General features: G+C 57.7%; 5 protein-coding genes across 5 annotated transcripts; 2 read left to right on the forward strand and 3 right to left on the reverse strand.

Annotated features, from left to right (window-relative positions):
* Positions 1-550: 550 nt before the first annotated feature.
* BXZ73DRAFT_47227 (GDSL lipase/esterase) lies at positions 551-2,155 on the reverse strand (the record flags this gene model as incomplete). The annotated part of the gene is made up of 10 exons (XM_048019839.1): positions 551-590; positions 657-695; positions 809-1,158; positions 1,234-1,290; positions 1,353-1,370; positions 1,432-1,546; positions 1,654-1,724; positions 1,804-1,832; positions 1,902-1,938; positions 2,000-2,155. The coding sequence occupies 10 exons, from the start codon at positions 2,153-2,155 to the stop codon at positions 551-553; spliced, it is 912 nt and encodes a 303-aa protein (XP_047877760.1).
* A 767-nt stretch (positions 2,156-2,922) lies between these two features.
* On the forward strand, positions 2,923-4,740 carry BXZ73DRAFT_101611 (clathrin adaptor mu subunit; the record flags this gene model as incomplete). Its single annotated transcript, XM_048014959.1, has 10 exons — positions 2,923-2,931; positions 2,981-3,010; positions 3,060-3,094; positions 3,157-3,288; positions 3,347-3,477; positions 3,546-3,640; positions 3,690-3,819; positions 3,875-4,349; positions 4,413-4,647; positions 4,717-4,740. The coding sequence occupies 10 exons, from the start codon at positions 2,923-2,925 to the stop codon at positions 4,738-4,740; spliced, it is 1,296 nt and encodes a 431-aa protein (XP_047877761.1).
* Positions 4,741-6,614: 1,874 nt separating this feature from the next.
* BXZ73DRAFT_90119 (Mif2/CENP-C like-domain-containing protein) lies at positions 6,615-8,819 on the forward strand (the record flags this gene model as incomplete). The annotated part of the gene is made up of 7 exons (XM_048025512.1): positions 6,615-6,909; positions 6,966-7,529; positions 7,555-7,779; positions 7,835-8,170; positions 8,229-8,389; positions 8,449-8,539; positions 8,599-8,819. 7 exons carry the CDS (start codon positions 6,615-6,617, stop codon positions 8,817-8,819), a joined length of 1,893 nt encoding a protein of 630 aa, XP_047877762.1.
* Positions 8,820-9,814: 995 nt separating this feature from the next.
* On the reverse strand, positions 9,815-13,260 carry BXZ73DRAFT_3370 (uncharacterized protein; the record flags this gene model as incomplete). The annotated part of the gene is made up of 2 exons (XM_048017833.1): positions 9,815-10,242; positions 10,299-13,260. Coding segments are annotated over 2 exons (3,390 nt in total), but the record flags the coding sequence as incomplete, so codon positions are not given.
* Positions 13,261-13,785: 525 nt separating this feature from the next.
* On the reverse strand, positions 13,786-16,078 carry BXZ73DRAFT_90121 (uncharacterized protein; the record flags this gene model as incomplete). Its single annotated transcript, XM_048025513.1, has 5 exons — positions 13,786-14,328; positions 14,381-14,589; positions 14,649-15,229; positions 15,287-15,457; positions 15,513-16,078. The coding sequence occupies 5 exons, from the start codon at positions 16,076-16,078 to the stop codon at positions 13,786-13,788; spliced, it is 2,070 nt and encodes a 689-aa protein (XP_047877764.1).
* Between the last annotated feature and the right edge of the window lie 6 nt (positions 16,079-16,084).

Consider the following 16,084-nt stretch of genomic DNA (forward strand, 5'->3'; position numbering starts at 1 on the left):
CCAGTGGGCGGCGCGTGTAGCCACCAGGCTCGCTGCTCGGACGCGGAGCGTCTCCAGACGGGGCCACGCGACCTCCAAGCCCGCCCGTGCGTGGCGACTTCGGGGCGGGGCGGTACATGCTCGGTGGGCGGGCGGCACCTGCATGTGGGCCCGCGTGTTGCGCACGGAGATGGGGCCCCAACTCTGACGGATTGGACGGCGGCGTCCAACCCATGCACACCCACGGCCACCATCGGTGTGTCGAATATTGTGGGAGGGCGCTGGCGTGCGCACACAGTGACAGGCGAGATGGACGCGCGACGGCAGTCTCGGCCTTCGGGAGGAGAGCGCACCTTATCTCCAGACAGCGAACACAGGGTTCAACGTTCAACGTTCAACACGCCGACGGGAGAAGCGCGATCTGAATCAAATGCTAGTATCCCAAGGGAGGTTCTGGGCTGCCTGGCCCGGGATGGCACGGACATCTCGGAAAGCGTGTGTGCTCTCTTGGACGCGGGTGCATTCACTTTGGACACAGCGTGTCTACGACAGGGATGCGTATTGCGGCGACCTAAGCGCTAAGAACGGTGGAGATTGCGTGCGCGAGGATGCTGTTCAGTCGATGGGGACATGCGTTGTTAACGGAGATGTGAAACCAAGCGGGAATTTTCACTTACTTGTGCACCGTAAACAGGGGGTGGAGACTGTTCAGCCAGCTGGATCGATGGGAACGTTCGGATGAGTAATCGCATCAGGGCGGGGAGAGTGAGACATATAGCTCGCTGAGGCGAAATGGCCGCGACTCAGTAAACCTAACGGAATGACTCACAAATAACTCGAGACGGGTGCACAAGGCGCAGTCTGGGTGGTCTGGTTGGGCGTGCCATTCTGGTACGCGTCGCAGAATCCGGTGGAGTTGACGAAGCCCAAGGTCTTGGCATTGTCGAGCAGCGTGTTGAAAATCGGACGGGTGTCGAAGACCGTGACTTGGTCGAGGTCATGGTGCTTCTTCTGGAACGCCTTCACGCCTGCTTGAAGCTGCGCGTTATAGTCGGCCAGCGAGGAGGCAATGGTCTGCACCGCCGAACGGCCCTGCTCGATCAAGAGCGGGGCGCGGTTCGTCGGGGGAACTGTGAGGAAGAGGAAAGAACGAGCACCATCCTGGTACAGCTCCTCGACCTGGAAGACGCGCATTGCGGGCAATGACGTCGCACGTTAGGTCTGTGAAGAGTTGGGAAGCGTGATAGCGCAGACCTGCCCGAAGAGCCTATTCATCAGGGTCGCGTGGAACGAGGACTGGGTCACATTCGTCTGCGGCAGATGTGGCGGTTTCAGACGGAGGTTCATGTCCGTGCGGGACGGCATAGACACACCCACGAGTAAGAGTTGCCCTATCGAGATGCGGCGGATGAGCACGGCGCCAGGCAGGAAAGGAAAGCGAGGGGGCATTACCACGTCGTTGATGCCGATCCAGAAGGCAAACAGACTGTCTGAGCTCTGCCACTCGGCGCCCTCGGGCTTCGACGCCAAGATGTCGTGGAACTGCCCGACCTGGTCCACGATTGAGCTGGCGAGGGGTGCAGGGAAGCAGATGCGGAGCGCCGGACGCCGCAGGGCGTTCAAACCAAAGTTCAATGAGTTCTGCTCCGTGTGCGCGTGGTGTGGCGGACGTACAGGACGGTAGGCAAGTATGGGGCGACGAGCGCGGCGTCGATGGTCGCACCGCCGTATGCGAGGTTAAACACCTTGTTGTGGCATGGCCGCCCGGTTAGCTCCGTCCGGCTTCTAGCTCGCACAGCAAACCACAGCAAGCAGGGCCCTCACCTTCGTGTTTGTCACGTTGTACGTGCCACCTGATTGGCCAGGACGAAGGGCGCGTGTGGGTGTCAGGGGCTGGCTGGGCCAGATGGCGGGATGCTCACCCAGGAATTCCACCCAGTTCGGTCCATTGGAAGACGTCTAGTGGGACCCGATGGGCGTGAGAAACACGGCGAGAGAACAGCTCAGGGACAGCACCCACAAAGCCCGGGGTTGGCGAGTTCACGCCTGCCGAGATGTTGAAGCCGTCGGTGGTGTATGAGTCTCCGAACGTAAACAGGAACTTGGTTTCGCCCCAGGTAAGCTTTGCGGTGGCCGCAGACGCTGCCACGAGGACTATAGAAGCCTTCCAGAACATGGCGTTTCGAATGTGGCGCGGGACTAGTCTCGGGTGGCCTACGCTAGAAGCTAGAAGGAAAACGTGAGTATCTCTCTGAATCAGCTACAATCCTGCAAGTGTGTGAACACGTACTTTCGAGCGGGGTGTACGAGACGTAAATATCGCGCCCGCCTTGATCCTTATAGCTTGCTCACCGACAAGAGACTCCGATGAAAGGCCGAAGGCCGAAAGCCTTGTGCTTAATATTAGACCTGGGAAACAGATGCTGTAGTCTCAGAACAATGCCACTAGAAGTTCGGTAAGCTCGGAAGAAGGACGAGAGTCAGGGTTGAAATACGCACGTGCCCTGGGGCCCGCGCGGATGTCGCGGAGGCTATGCGTCTGCATCTGATGACTCTCGCTTCTGGTGCATGCCGACATCGGTGTGCATGGTCAGATACCAGACGCGGAACTATCTCGGGCAGTTGAAGACTCACCACCGCCTTCCTAACAGGTTAGAATGTTCCGTCATCCGGCAGTGACCACGCTAAATAGTATCATTTGGATCAGCTGTACAGATGCCGCTAATACTTCGTTCGATGGGACGAAGCCTGATACGTTGGTAGAGACTAATATAGCGGGCCTGGGGTGAACATGGTCGTTGCAGTTCAAGATCTTTGATCAAAGCGCCGGACTGGACTGTAGCGGACCCGTCCGGGCCGAAAACTTGAGCGCTAAAGCCCCACGCAACGCGGAGGGTGGGCAGCGGACGAAGCCAGGCTTTGGTCCTTTGGACATCCCTCACCATGATCTCGGTAGGCGTATGCACACACCTACTAGAGGCAATGCTCACGCAACCATCAGGCCTTCTTCATCTTCAACCAGAAGGGCGAGGTACGGTCTCCAATCCCCAACTGAGGACCATCCTTCTTACACCGCCCAGGTCCTCATTTCCCGCCTCTACCGCACAGACTTGAAGTAACGATTTCCACGCTTTCCTACCTTGCAATTTCAGCTCAAGCTTGTTGCCCTTACTCTAGGCGATCAATTGCCGATGTTTTTCGGATACAAGTCGTCTCAAACAGCGACGTTCGGTCCCCCATCATCACTCTAGGCTCTACCAGCTTCTTCCATGTGCGCATTAACAACCTCTATGTCGTCGCCGTTACGAAGTACGTTTTCCCGGACATCACATCCCCTCTCCTTCAACCTTACCATGCTCCCCGATAGATGCAATGCCAACGCCGCTCTCGTTTTTGAATTCTGCTACCGTTTCATTTCAATTGCCAAGGCGTACTTCGGGAAGGTGGACGAGGAGGCGGTCAAGAACAACTTTGTTCTTATCTACGAGCTCATTGATGGTGAGTCTTTGTCACGTTTCCGTTGAGACATCAGCTACAAGGCCTCCTCCCCCTTCTCTGCCTCCTAGAAATCATCGATTTCGGATACCCACAGAATAGCGAGGCGGATACCCTGAAGACCTACATCACCACCGAGAGTGTTGTGTCTGCAAACATTGCTGCGGTATGCCGCTTTTCATAATCATTTGACGTTCTCGCTCACGGCAGCGCAGGAAGAGTCGTCCAAGATTACAACGCAAGCGACTGGTGTTACGAGCTGGAGAAGAGGCGACGTCAAGTACAAGAAGAACGAAGCTTTCGTCGATGTTGTCGAGACAGTGAACCTGAGCATGAGCGCAAAGGGTAAGAGGCATTTGTTTATCTCATGCGTTAAGACTTGGCGTTCAACTGGTTCCAGGTACCGTCCTTCGTGCCGACGTTGACGGACATATCCTCATGCGTGCCTATCTGACTGGGACGCCGGAGTGCAAGTTCGGATTGAATGACAAGCTGGTCATCGACAAGAGCGAACGCGGTGGAGGAGGTGATGCGGTCGAGCTCGACGACTGTCGCTTCCACCAGTGCGTGCGGCTCGACGAGTTTGATTCCACGCGCACCATCTCCTTCGTTCCGCCCGACGGCGAGTTCGAGCTCATGAAGTACCGGTCAACGTCGAACGTCAAGCTCCCTCTCAGGGTCATCCCCACTGTGAACGAGATTGGCACATCCCAGGTTTCGTACGTGGTCACCGTCAAGACCAACTTCAACAACAAGCTGTCGGCGACGAACGTGGTCGTGAGGATACCAACACCCCTGAACACAACCACCGTCGACTGCAAGGTTGCTATTGGAAAGGCGAAGTACGTGCCTGCGGAGAATGTGGTAGTCTGGAAGTGAGCGGCAGCCTCTGTTGAGCTCGTCACGCGATTCGCTAACGGTATACTTCCTCACCCCAGGATCCCGCGTATACAAGGTGGACAAGAGGCGACGTTCACCGGTAATGCGGCCTTGACTAGTGTCACAAACCGACAAGTTTGGGCGCGCCCACCCATCGACGTCGATTTCCAGGTTTTGATGTTCACGGCGTCGGGGCTCATTGTGCGCTTCTTGAAAGTGTTCGAGAAGAGTAATTATCAAAGCGTGAAATGGGTCCGGTACCTGACCAAGGCGAGCGGCTCATACCAAGTCCGGGTGAGTCGAGGTGCTCTCCATCTGCGGTCGCGCCCATGCTAATCCTCCTCTCCAGTTCTGACCCGCTAGATACGTGGCGTGGTTGTAGTTTAGTGATACCGTTTACGTACTGTGCGTAGGACATTGATTGTGTACAACTAACTATTTGGTTTGTTTTCCTTCTGCTGCTGGCTGGTTACGCGAAGGCTACTAGGGGTCACAGTATAGCACACGTGAACATATCCCGACAGGTGTTTGAGTGGACGCGTCGGAAGCGCCGGGTTGTTGTGAGTGCGCATCTCTCCTCACTCAGCGCATATATTCACGCCTCACATCGCCAGACAGTTGGACACGCAGCCATAATACAAAATTGCCCTCGCTTTGATTGAGATCCTCTTCGCCGGCTCAAGCTGTTAGACGACATGATGGTTCTTACGGAAATCTCCATCTACTAGACAGTCGCGCATACTAGGAACCTAGTAAAATCAAAAGTACGCATATACAACTATTAGTACTTGAACTCGGCGAACTGGTGCACAGCTCCGCAGATGGAGCTGACTTCTGCGCGGACAGCGAGGAATGCGATCTACTACTCACCACACCTCCAAGCCCTCAGTCCGGCATTCTTTATGCAGAAAACAAGGACTACACCACCGCACGATCCCACTTCTACGAGAAGTTCGAGGATTTGAGCACACAGGACGGCCCGAGTGCACTGGGTGCGATCAAGTGCACGCCCCTGCTCAACTTGGTCCTTTCGTGTCACTTGGGGCGGACCTACCTTGTCGTCGATAGCCTGAAAACATCACATCGCTTCTGTGATCGAGCTTACGTCCATACATGCGCAGGTGTGCGATGCGGAGAGCATGCGCGCGATCGGACGAGCCCGCCAGAAGCGGAACTTTGCTAGCTATAGGGTACGGACGACCTCCTTGCACGCACGAGTGTCTTGGATGCCGAGGAACACCGCACAGCTCTCCTTGAGCACTCCGATTAGGACACACCTGTCAGGATTGGACGGCACTCTGCTCGAGCAGAACCTCAGTGGAGCCTCATTGTGTCGTCGAGATTGAGTACGTTGGGCAACAGGTCGGCCAAAGTCGACAAGCTCTGGACCTCAAGTACGTACTCTTCTTGATGTTCGAACTTTCACAAAGGATCCTCGATAAGGTCTTCCATGGCGTTCTTGACCAAGGACGTGGATGCTTGCTGATCTTCGAGGAGCCAGAGGCGGACGTGAGTAGCTTTTGCGATGTTACTGTGACTTCTCTCATATGCATTGCACAATGAACGTACGGTGCTGTTATTATACGCTCAAGCAAGTCGGCAAAGCCATGGACCCACCGTATGCCGTGGGTTTGGCTTGCTGTTTGACTTGAACACTGATATTCCGAGTGAACGCACTCTTACTAAGAAGAGAGAGGGAGGTGATGGCGTGTAAGGGTTCTGACGGGAGTCTTACGTTCTGAATAGCACATTATGCATTCTGCTGGATGCTGCAGACACCTTCTACTGATATCTACCTATTTGCTACCTGTATGTGAACGTGGCAGTACCCCAGGGTCGTTCTAAAGGCTTCAGGCGGATGGTAAAGCTGTTTGAAAGGCCCAGAGGCCGATATATTTATTGGGGATAGTTCATGGCAAAAATGGGCCATCGTTGTGTTCGTTGACCTGAATCACTTCGGGCACCCGCTGGGCCCTCAATCGTAGTCGATGACTGATAGAGTGAGGACAAAAGGCCTTTCGGAAGTCGCGGTTGGATGGTTCGACGAGTAGTTGGCAGGCACCTTGCGCAGGCGGGATCCAATGCGGACAGCAAGTTTGACATGGATGGAGATCGGACGTATTCATCGAGATAGCGCTGGAGAGGACAGCGGCGGGGTACACGGGCGCCTAGATTTCGCAATGTCAAATCGAACCAAACAAAGCGCGTCGGCCAGGGTGGTCACTGGTCACGGCATCGACCCCTCTCCACGGACGACCGCCATGCCTCCCTCTGCACGCAAGAGCAGCCTCGGCGCACGCAATGGTCCCAAGAAGTACGTGCCGTATCGCGCGGATGACTTTCAGCATGGCAAGAAGACCGGCATGGCCGTCGACTACGTCGAGCACACAGACGAATTCGAGCCCTTCGAAAAGGTCCTTGACCAGGCCGACGCGCGCACCCCCTTCCGCATCCATAACCCACGCAAGAGACGCGTCACCAAGACCCCGGTGGTTCAGCAGGAAGTGATTGACGATGACTCTGACTACGGCGAGCGGTCGATGGACCTGGACGAGAGTGCGTATTGCCACCCACTTGTGTCGTTCCCCTTACCCCCTGACGCGTTGCGTTAGGCACCCCTCGTGGTCCGTCCGCGTATTTCGCGCATACACGCATGAACTCCTTCAACTCCAGCGTTCCGCGCGTGGGCTCATCCTCCAGGCCCGTCAACCACTCGTCCGACGTCAACTACGATGATGTCCCCTCTCCACGCGCATCTCCGTCGTTCATGGCCGCGAAGCGGTCACAATCCAACATGAAGAACAGTCGAACCTCTATCCCCTCGCGCCTTTCTCAGTCTGTTGTTGCCGACTCGGAAGAGGATCCACAGGGTTCGGAAGAGGATCCACCGGGCTCGGAAGAGGGTCCAGAAGTTGCCGCGCCGGACTACGGCGATGATGGAGGGATGGCGTCGATGGAGTTGGAAGATGACTATCCGCCACAGCCCTCTCCACCGTTGCGTACTCCTCATGCGGCACGCTACCAGTTCCAGGGCCAAGAGACTCCTCGTCGGAAGAGCTTTGGCAACCTGGCTCGGGAGCCATCCGAGCTTGAGGACGAGCCCAGAGATGTCGACATGGACGACGATGACCGTCCGCTTAGTGCGAAGGCTCGGGGAAAGCAGAGGGAAGCGCCGTGTACCAAGGAGAAGACGACGACGAGATGGAACCCGAATCTCTCGAGGGCTCCAGGAAGCGGAATTGGAGCCCATCCCGGAAGAGGACGAGACACCACCCCCTGCTTCTCCACCTAAGAAGAAGGGAGGGAAGGGGAAGGCTTCAAAGGAGAAGACCACGAAGGAGAAGACCACAAAGGAGAGGGCATCGAAGAAGAACCGGAAGGAGAACGAGGTGCCTCGGAGCACGACGAGGGAGCTTATGAGAGATGGTGCGTCCGTCTGTGTTGCCTCTATATGCGTGCCGAGCTCACTCTGTGGGCTCAGCTTCGCCGGACGACGCCGATGCGACAGGGTTGCGTCGCAGCAAGCGCAGGCACTATGCGCCTCTTGCGTGGTGGAGACTTGAGAAGGTCGTCTACGGTCGTCGAGAGAATGGTCCTTGCTACGTGGCGAACATCAAGGAAATTCATCGCGAGCCCGTTCCTGAACCCCAACCTCTCGGCGCGAAACGACGGAAGATAATACGTAAGAAGAGCCAGACCGTCGAGGCGGAACCTCAGCAGTTCCTCGTTTACGATCCAGAGGAGGGCTGGGACGACGAGACGGACCCACATTGCACCGTGCTCGAGTACGGCAAAGAAGGCAAGGAGGTCAAACGACGTAAGTTTATCCTCGGACTCATTCTCACTGGAGTTGGGGAATGAGACGAATGTTGCAGGGGTCGCCTTCACCGACAAGATGACTTCACCGAAGGCTGCGGCACAAGGCTCTTTCTTCTTCCAGAAGGTCTTCAGCGACTGTGATCATCTCGCCGCTGGGCAGTTGATTATCCCGCCAGGCTCCACGAAACCGACCAAGAGCACGAAGGACAACACCTTCGTACGTTGCGTCTGTCTTTAGACCGGAGTACTTATCGCTCACTACATGGGCCGTCCTAGGTCTTCTACGTTATCCAGGGTGCGGTGAAGTTCTGTGTTCACCAGACGAACTTCATCCTCGCAACTGGCGGCATGTTCTTGGTCCCTCGAGGTACGTGCGCCACACTTGCCATTCGTCCAGCATCCTCACTAGTGGGTTTCGACCCTTAGGAAATATCTACTACATCCAGAACATATGCGACCGTGACGCCAAGCTCTTCTTCGCCCAAGCCCGCAGGATGACGGAAGAAGCGGCCGACGACGAGGAAGTGGAGTCGGAGTCTGGGTCCCGCGATCGCTCCAAGTCTGCGCCGGAGGACGCACATGCATCCGATGAGGAAGCCGAGCCTTCGACAGAGCCGAAGAAACGGAAGAGAATAGCGAACTCGTGATTATCACCTTCTCCGCGCGTTGGCCTTCGACGCCTGGCACGCTTGAGCGCCTTATTTGCAGCATTTCTTTGAACTGTACGAGTCCCGTGTACTTTCTACCGTTTCGCAGTCTATCACATGCACCCTGGCCCTCGCACCGTAGTCCGTGTATACTATCCACGTAGTCGTAGTTTTATGCAATTGAGCCTGGCCAATTCATGGATTCTATATGCCCGCCTCCCAAAGCCAGCACGCGCACCGCGCACGAAACCCGGAGCACGAAACCGTAGTACCTGATGGAAATCCCGAAGCATGAGGCGGATTCGCAAGAGTCAGCCGGGCCAGCCAGATCAGGGACGCACGGCGATGAGAAGCAAAGATGCGTGTATTCAATCATATCCGGTGCCGCTCGTGAGACGTATGGGCACGTCCCCGAGGGCGACCGCGCATTAGGGCGAGATATAGTGCTATTCGTGATGCGACGGGACGATATCATGCAAGGCGCGTGCGGCGGACGCGCATTAAGGTCCCCTCTCGCCCGGGCCCTTCGCGCGGCGCAGGGGGGCGAGTGGGTTGTATCCGGTTCTACATAGTGGCGGAGGGTGCTATGCGAGACGGCGCGGGCGCGGGCGGGCATTGTACACAGATCATCATGAGGATGCGGGGAGTCTTCCAACGAGCGGTGCGGTGTGGGGGTACGATAGATATACGTGGGGAGGTGAACAACGGACAGTTGACTAGCTAGCGAGGGAACCAAACGGAAGAGACCGACAATAATAGATAAGTGGGCCATCCGGCGAGACGGGGTGGGTGCAGCGTGGGAGCGAGAGCGTGACGAAGGGCAGGTCGTGTGGAGGGAAGTGGAGGCAGAGTCGTTAACGGAGGGGAAGGGGAAGGGAGCGGGGGACCTCGCTCAGGAATCATATCATCCCCGAACGCAGCTGGCCCTGCTGCTTCGGCCGTGGTCGAGACGCAGGGTTAGCCGGCAGGCCGTACCCACCTCCGGAAACCCCACGCACGGACACTCCTCTTGACGGTGCTCGGAGAGGTTCGCCTGGTGGTGGAGGGAGGGGCTGGTTCGGCGGTGGAAGAGGGGGTGTCGGCGCGGGGCGAGGCTGGGTGTATGCGTTGGGCCCGGGCGGCAGTCCGCGGGGAATGGGGGCGATGGGTGTGCGTTCGGATGCGCCATCATGCACGGTGACGTTGTTGAGCGCCTCGTTGATATCAGTGGTGGACACACTCGCGAAGGACCTCCACGAGCCGCGACGCTGCAGGCCAGGGCCGGAGGGTTGCTGCTGTCCTGGAATTGGTGGCAAGGCAAGGTTGGGCGGCCCACCGGGAACAGGAGGGGGCAGTCCGCGGGGCGGCGTTGGACGGGGAGGCAGAGGAAGGGGCCGCAGTGTACGGGACCCACGCGTGCCGAACTCCTGATCATCATCGTCATCTGTGAAATGACAAGGCGTGAGCACAAATCATACTATGTGAGTGTTGTCGATGAACCTCCATTCGCGATGGCAACGTCCGCATTCTGATTGCTACCATCCTTTCTGTGCAACAGTCTGTCCGCAAAGTTGGACGCGCGCGAAATGCTGTTCTTGAACATCTTTGAACTCCTGACGGATGCGGTCTCTGTCGCGTCGTAAGGCGGCGTGGGCGGCAAGGCCGAGTCTTCCGAGGACGAGCCAGCACTATCGCGAAGATTGCCTGAGCTCTTGGCTCGCGAAAGAAGGTTCGTCAGGTAACCGGTGCTGCCCTGCTTGTTGCTTGGAGGACTTTTTGGCGCAGGAGCTGGTGCAGAAGATGCACTCCGCTGGCTGCTTGTCGCCATTGCACTCTTCGGCCGCGCGGGTAGAGGTATCCGCACGGCATTAGGATCCGCGTTCAGGAACATTGGCTGCAGGTGCGGCCGTGACGATGAGGAGCTCTCCGCCGATGGGCGCGCAGATCCTGACTGGTCCACGGACGGTCTTGAGGGGGTGCGGTCTCTTGAGGGAGCGTGGTCCATAGACGGACGCGAGGCTTTGCTGTTAATTGTCCGGTCCGACGGTGGGCGACTAGGCAAAGGTCGGCTCTCGTAGGTTGAAGATCGCGGTTCATGTTGAGACTGATGGGGATTGAATTGCGACGATGTCCGCGAAGACGAGGAGCGGTCCTGCGAGAGGCGGGAGAAGCTGAATGGGTCTTCCGGCGACTCAGGCAGGTCTTGGGTGGGCCTGGGTCGATCGGGGGTACCATGGCGTTCGGGAGTTCCTCGTCGATCAGGCGTCATAGCACGAGCCGCGGTCGGCGGCGGAGTTGCCTTATGCCTTTCTGCCGGCTTCGGAAGCGCTTTCCTGGGTGTACGGCCGGATTCAAGCTGCTTCTCAAGCATGGCAGCGTCGACGAAGAGAGCAGCCAGGTCGCTCATGTTCTTCGCATTCATAGGCGTGGGGGATGGGATGTCGGTGTACTGCATGATAGCACTAGCGGGACGACTCTTCATCGTAGGCTCAACGACTTTCTCGTGCACAACTGCGTGGAAACCTTTGCGACCTTCGATGGGTGTGAGCACCGGCTCTTCGTATGGTACATTGACGATCGGGGATATGTTTGTCTTGCGACCCCGAGAGGAAGGTTTCCTTGACACTGGACCATTCGACGAAGGGGAGGTACCGTCGGAATAGGCAGAGTTGGGGGAGTAGTTGGAAAGGGGAGACGAAGCATCGGAGTTGTTCAAATGCACCGCGGGAGCAGGAGGAGGGGGAGGCAGGGCTTGCGATGGTGCGGGAGCAGGAGGGGGAGGTAGGGCATGCGCAGGGGCAGGTGCAGGTGCAGGAAGTGGTCGTGAGCCAATGGAAGGGAGAGGACGGCCTTGGCCAAGAGAGGGTACGTTTGATGGAGCGTTAATCCTTGCATTATCATCCTGTGTAGGTTTAGGAGTAGATTGCTTCGGGATGACAACCGAAAGAGGAGGGGAGACGACTCGTGGAGGAGAACTGCCCTTCTTCAGGGCGATGGCGCTAGGGGGGATGCCTTTGCCAGCATCACTGGGCGTTTGAATGGGTGCGGAGGAAGGAGGGGAAGTAGTGTCTGAATCCATGCCGAACGTGCCACGGCGAGGGTGCCGTGAAATTGGAGAATCCGGGGCCTCCGGAATGGCAGGGAGGGCGCGGGCAAAGGGAATTGCCGGGGTTGAAATCATGTAGGCGGAAAGGATATCGCTGGCGGGCGACACAGGCTCGGGGCTGACGGGAGAGCTAGGATCCAGATTTTGACTAGACGACTGAGTGACGACAGCAGTCTGCTTTGAAGCGACAACAGGCTTCGCATCAGCAAAATTGGCCGCTTGTTCGGTCTGTTGCGCAAGATAGCTCCGTACGGCCATTGAGGAAAGCGAGGCCGTGAGCGAGAACCGCTGCTTGACCGGGGTAGCAACATCGAGCAGGTCTTCTTGGAGAAGCAGTTGATCCAGCATATCGGCGATCGTGTTCTGGTGCTCCTGCGAGACGTTCATTGACGCCAGCTGCTCCTTGACCGCAGACGGAACGAAAACAGCACCTTCATCTCCCGACTGTGTGGCACGATCAAGCACTTCAATGACAGCCAAGACGGCAGGATCCAATCCTGGGGACGCCTGCAGTTGGTCGGCTGAGATAGAATCGTCGTCGTCGGTGAATGCCGTGGAAGAAGCTGCTTTATCGGACGTACGGGTAGGAAGGTCGAAGGTGGGCGACACTACGATGGCAGGCGACGCAATCTCAGGCGCAGCAGGGCTAGGTTCCGGCTCTGGAGTAGGTTCGCGCGGGGGAGGTGTTGGCTCGCGAGGGGGTTCGGGTGTTGGTTCTGGGACAGGTTCGCTGACCTCTTGTGCCTGAGCCGCTGCGACCTCTGCTAACCATGCCTCCTCCCTTGCTGCCTCCGCCGCCCGCTCCGCATTGACCTCCGCCAGCATAGCGTCAAGACTGATTTGCTGCGCATCAGCTTGCGTGGAAGAGTAACCCGCCGAGTCCGGATCGCCGTCGGACAGAATGTCGCCCGCAGAGTCGCCGGTGTCCGAGGCCACGAACGGAGAGTCCGGAGGACTTTGAATGGAGGCATAGCGATCAAGCTCCATGCGAGACATGCTGCGATCCCTGGGCTTGGGTTTGTCGGGTTTGCCTCCAGCGGCAGGGACGGGTATATGCGGTCGAGAGAGGCCGGGGACGCGGTTACCGTACAACTCCCCTGCCCGGGACGGGGCTGCATCCGGCTCGCGAGGGGGCGCAAAACCAAATCTGCCTTTGGGCTTCGGTACCGCGCCCTGCTTCTCAAACGACGCTATCCTATCGCGGAAGGCATTCGGGCCAGTCACGGCATTGGCTTTAGGGAGGGTTTGAGAGCCAGACTTCTCCGCTCCGGCCTGGACTTTGGAAGATTGCTGCTGCTGGAGGGCTGCGATGCGGGCTTTGAGATCGACAGGGGGAACGGGGGCTCTGGTGGAAGTCCTGGATGACCGGGATCGGGGCGACGCTGAGCCTGGCGCGCGGGGAAAACAAAGTGTGGGACAACTCACATTGAAAGAAGGGCGAAATAAAACGCAAGAACGACGACAACGACGAAGACCACGAGCGACCCGCGACTGCAATGGCCTACAGGTCGAGCTGAGAGAACGGCAGGGAGGTGATGGTGGAAGAAGTGATGAAGGCTAAGCACGGCGGTAGGCGAGCGTCCCCCTTGGCCCGTGGCAACTTGGAGGCATCACTCGCTCCGTCAGGGCCCGGGCGCCTCGCTTGCTCCGCCCTCCTCCGTCTACCTGTCTGTCCGACATCCGACAATCACTCGCACTGCCTTCCATCCCATCGCGCCGTCGCATTTTCCCCGTTCGAGGCCTCTTGCCGCAGCCCCGACGCCAGTACAGCGAGTGCCTCTCACCCTCGCAGACCATCCTCAGCAGCCATGTCAACCGTCGCCGGCGACCTTTTCGGTCCTCGCAATCCAACTCCATTTCAGTCTTGTGACCGCGACACAATCAATCATCCCCATTTTCGTTCTCAGCAGATGCCATCCCCTTCGATAGCCAGTACGACCGCCGGTTAGCTGCTTCCGCCCGTGTGCCGCCCTTGCCCTCGGCATCCAGATTTGAGATATTGTACACCTCTTCTTCATCCGAAACGCCATCCGCATCTCCCGCCCGCCGATACGAGACAAGCAGCTCGGGCGAGCGCGCCTCGTCGTCGTCATCCGTGGTGTATACCGCAGGCTGAGCGTCGTTCGTCCGTGTTCCTGTCCGTCGACGCTTCTTCGGCGGTCTCCGGCTTTTTATCTCGTATCGGCTCTCTTCTTCCTCCCCCTCGTCCGACAACGACGACGAGTCGGAGTCTGATGAGACATCCATGTCCGCCTCGCCCCATGCCGACTCGACGCTCTGTGCCTCTGCTGTGCGCGAGTTCGTTTTCGCGGATGGTTTAATTGCATCCGTCAGCGTCACCCGCACCTTTGGTGTCACGCCCAGTATCCGGTGTAACACCTGGCGGTCGTATACCTCCTGGACCACCTTTCGATGGTTGATCGTCTGCAGTGATGGTCAATGCTGATTTTGATCATCCCTTCCGGCATCCGCTCACCTCTTGTGTCACGCCTATGACACTTCCTAAGATGCTCGTCTCTTCGGAGTCCGCCGAGCTCGCTGGCCGCAAGTGAAACATCCGTCCCTCTCTCCGTGCGCTAACGATGCTCGCCTTTGTGAACGCCGCTGCGGTCATGATGTTGTGCGCCCCAGCGAAGGTCGTCCGTACCCGCGCGAAGTTGTACGACCCGCGTGAGATGTCGTTCGCTGTGATAGACAACATGTCAGTTACGCCCGCGATCTGTGATGAACGACAAGCCACAGACTGGGGTCGCCGGGATCCTCGATGGATAAGAGCCTGGGCTCTGACACATTGAACCAGCCTCGCTCCCGCTTGTTATAGTACGATCCGCCGTCGCGCAGGGAGATCCCGACTTCTTGGTAGTTGAAGTAGGAGCCGTAGAGCTCGAAGTACTCCATGACGAGCACTCCGAGGTTCCGTGACGGATCAATCTCCCCTCTTCGGATCTTAGGATGCATCTGCAAGAAGCTGATGGCTAAACAGACGATCGAATAGCTGCCTAGGCCGCCCGTGAACACCTCGTTCATGCTGCGCTGGCTGAGGAAATTCTTGATGACTAGGACGAGGCTGCGGAGAGCGGGAAGTTCTTGCAGAAATTGCTTGATCATTTTGCCCGTGGTGACACCGTTCCCCTGGTTGACACTGATATCGACCGCGAATTGCCCATGCCTTGTGACAAATTTGACGATAGGTACGCGAGCTTTCGCAATGATAGTTACTCGGTCTGTGATGCCGTTCTTCTTCATGATGTTTGCTAGAGAATGCAGCAACGCGTTCTTGTCGTAACGGGCCATCGAATCTGCATAGATGACCAAGTCTATGTCTCTACAGCCCACGACGAATGAGATCGACGCAGCGAGTGTGAAACATAAGGTGACATACCCTAACGGCAAATAGAGTTTCGTCTCGTAGCTGCCAAAAGGGAGGACTTGCGCGTCTGGAAAATGTTGCTTGACCGCCCTGGCGATGATTGCGACCGTGAGCGAACGGAGCTCGTCCTCCTGCGGCGTTGGTGACATGTAATCCACAAACGCCCGCACTTCCTCGTGAAGCCTACCACAGCACGGTCAGTAGCGAAACGCGAGCGCGCAGTCCAAACGCGACATACATCTCTGCGACGTTCACGCACTTCTCCCAGTTTACAAGCCGCGCCCAGGGAGATCGTCGTGACGCGGCAGCGACGCGCTCCTTCTTGTTTGCGTACCCATCGTCGTTGCTGACTTCGACAGCTTTGCGCTTTCTGCTCGCGCCCGCGCCGTCCTCGCGCCCTCTGTCCCGCGACCGCGACCGCTCCTTCCCCCTCCCCTTCCCCTTCGCTTTGCCTCGGTCCCACTCGCGCTCTGGAGGCGAGCTTTCACGCTCAGAAAGGTGACCTTCTGTTGGATCGTCGGGGAACACGAAGGGGACGAAGTCGTCCTCGCCGAACGCGGTTGTGGCGGAGCGATTGCGATCGTGTTTCGCATGCGGTGGGCCATCTGCGGTCTTGTCAGACGTTCTGGAGGATGATGATGGCTTGGGGAGTGCGTCCGCGTTTGAGCGCGAGGGGCCCGCTTCGGCGTTGGTGTCTTTCTCTGCGTCTTTCTGCTTCTCTTTTCGTCGTGCGCGTCTATTCGAGCCAGAGATGCCGTCTTCTGGTGCAGCAGAACTGCGCTGAGACCGCGGCTTGTTGAACATGGTTCG

Source organism: Epithele typhae (assembly GCF_022376455.1).
Source record: "Epithele typhae strain CBS 203.58 chromosome Unknown BXZ73scaffold_25, whole genome shotgun sequence".
Lineage (NCBI taxonomy): Eukaryota > Fungi > Basidiomycota > Agaricomycetes > Polyporales > Epitheliaceae > Epithele > Epithele typhae.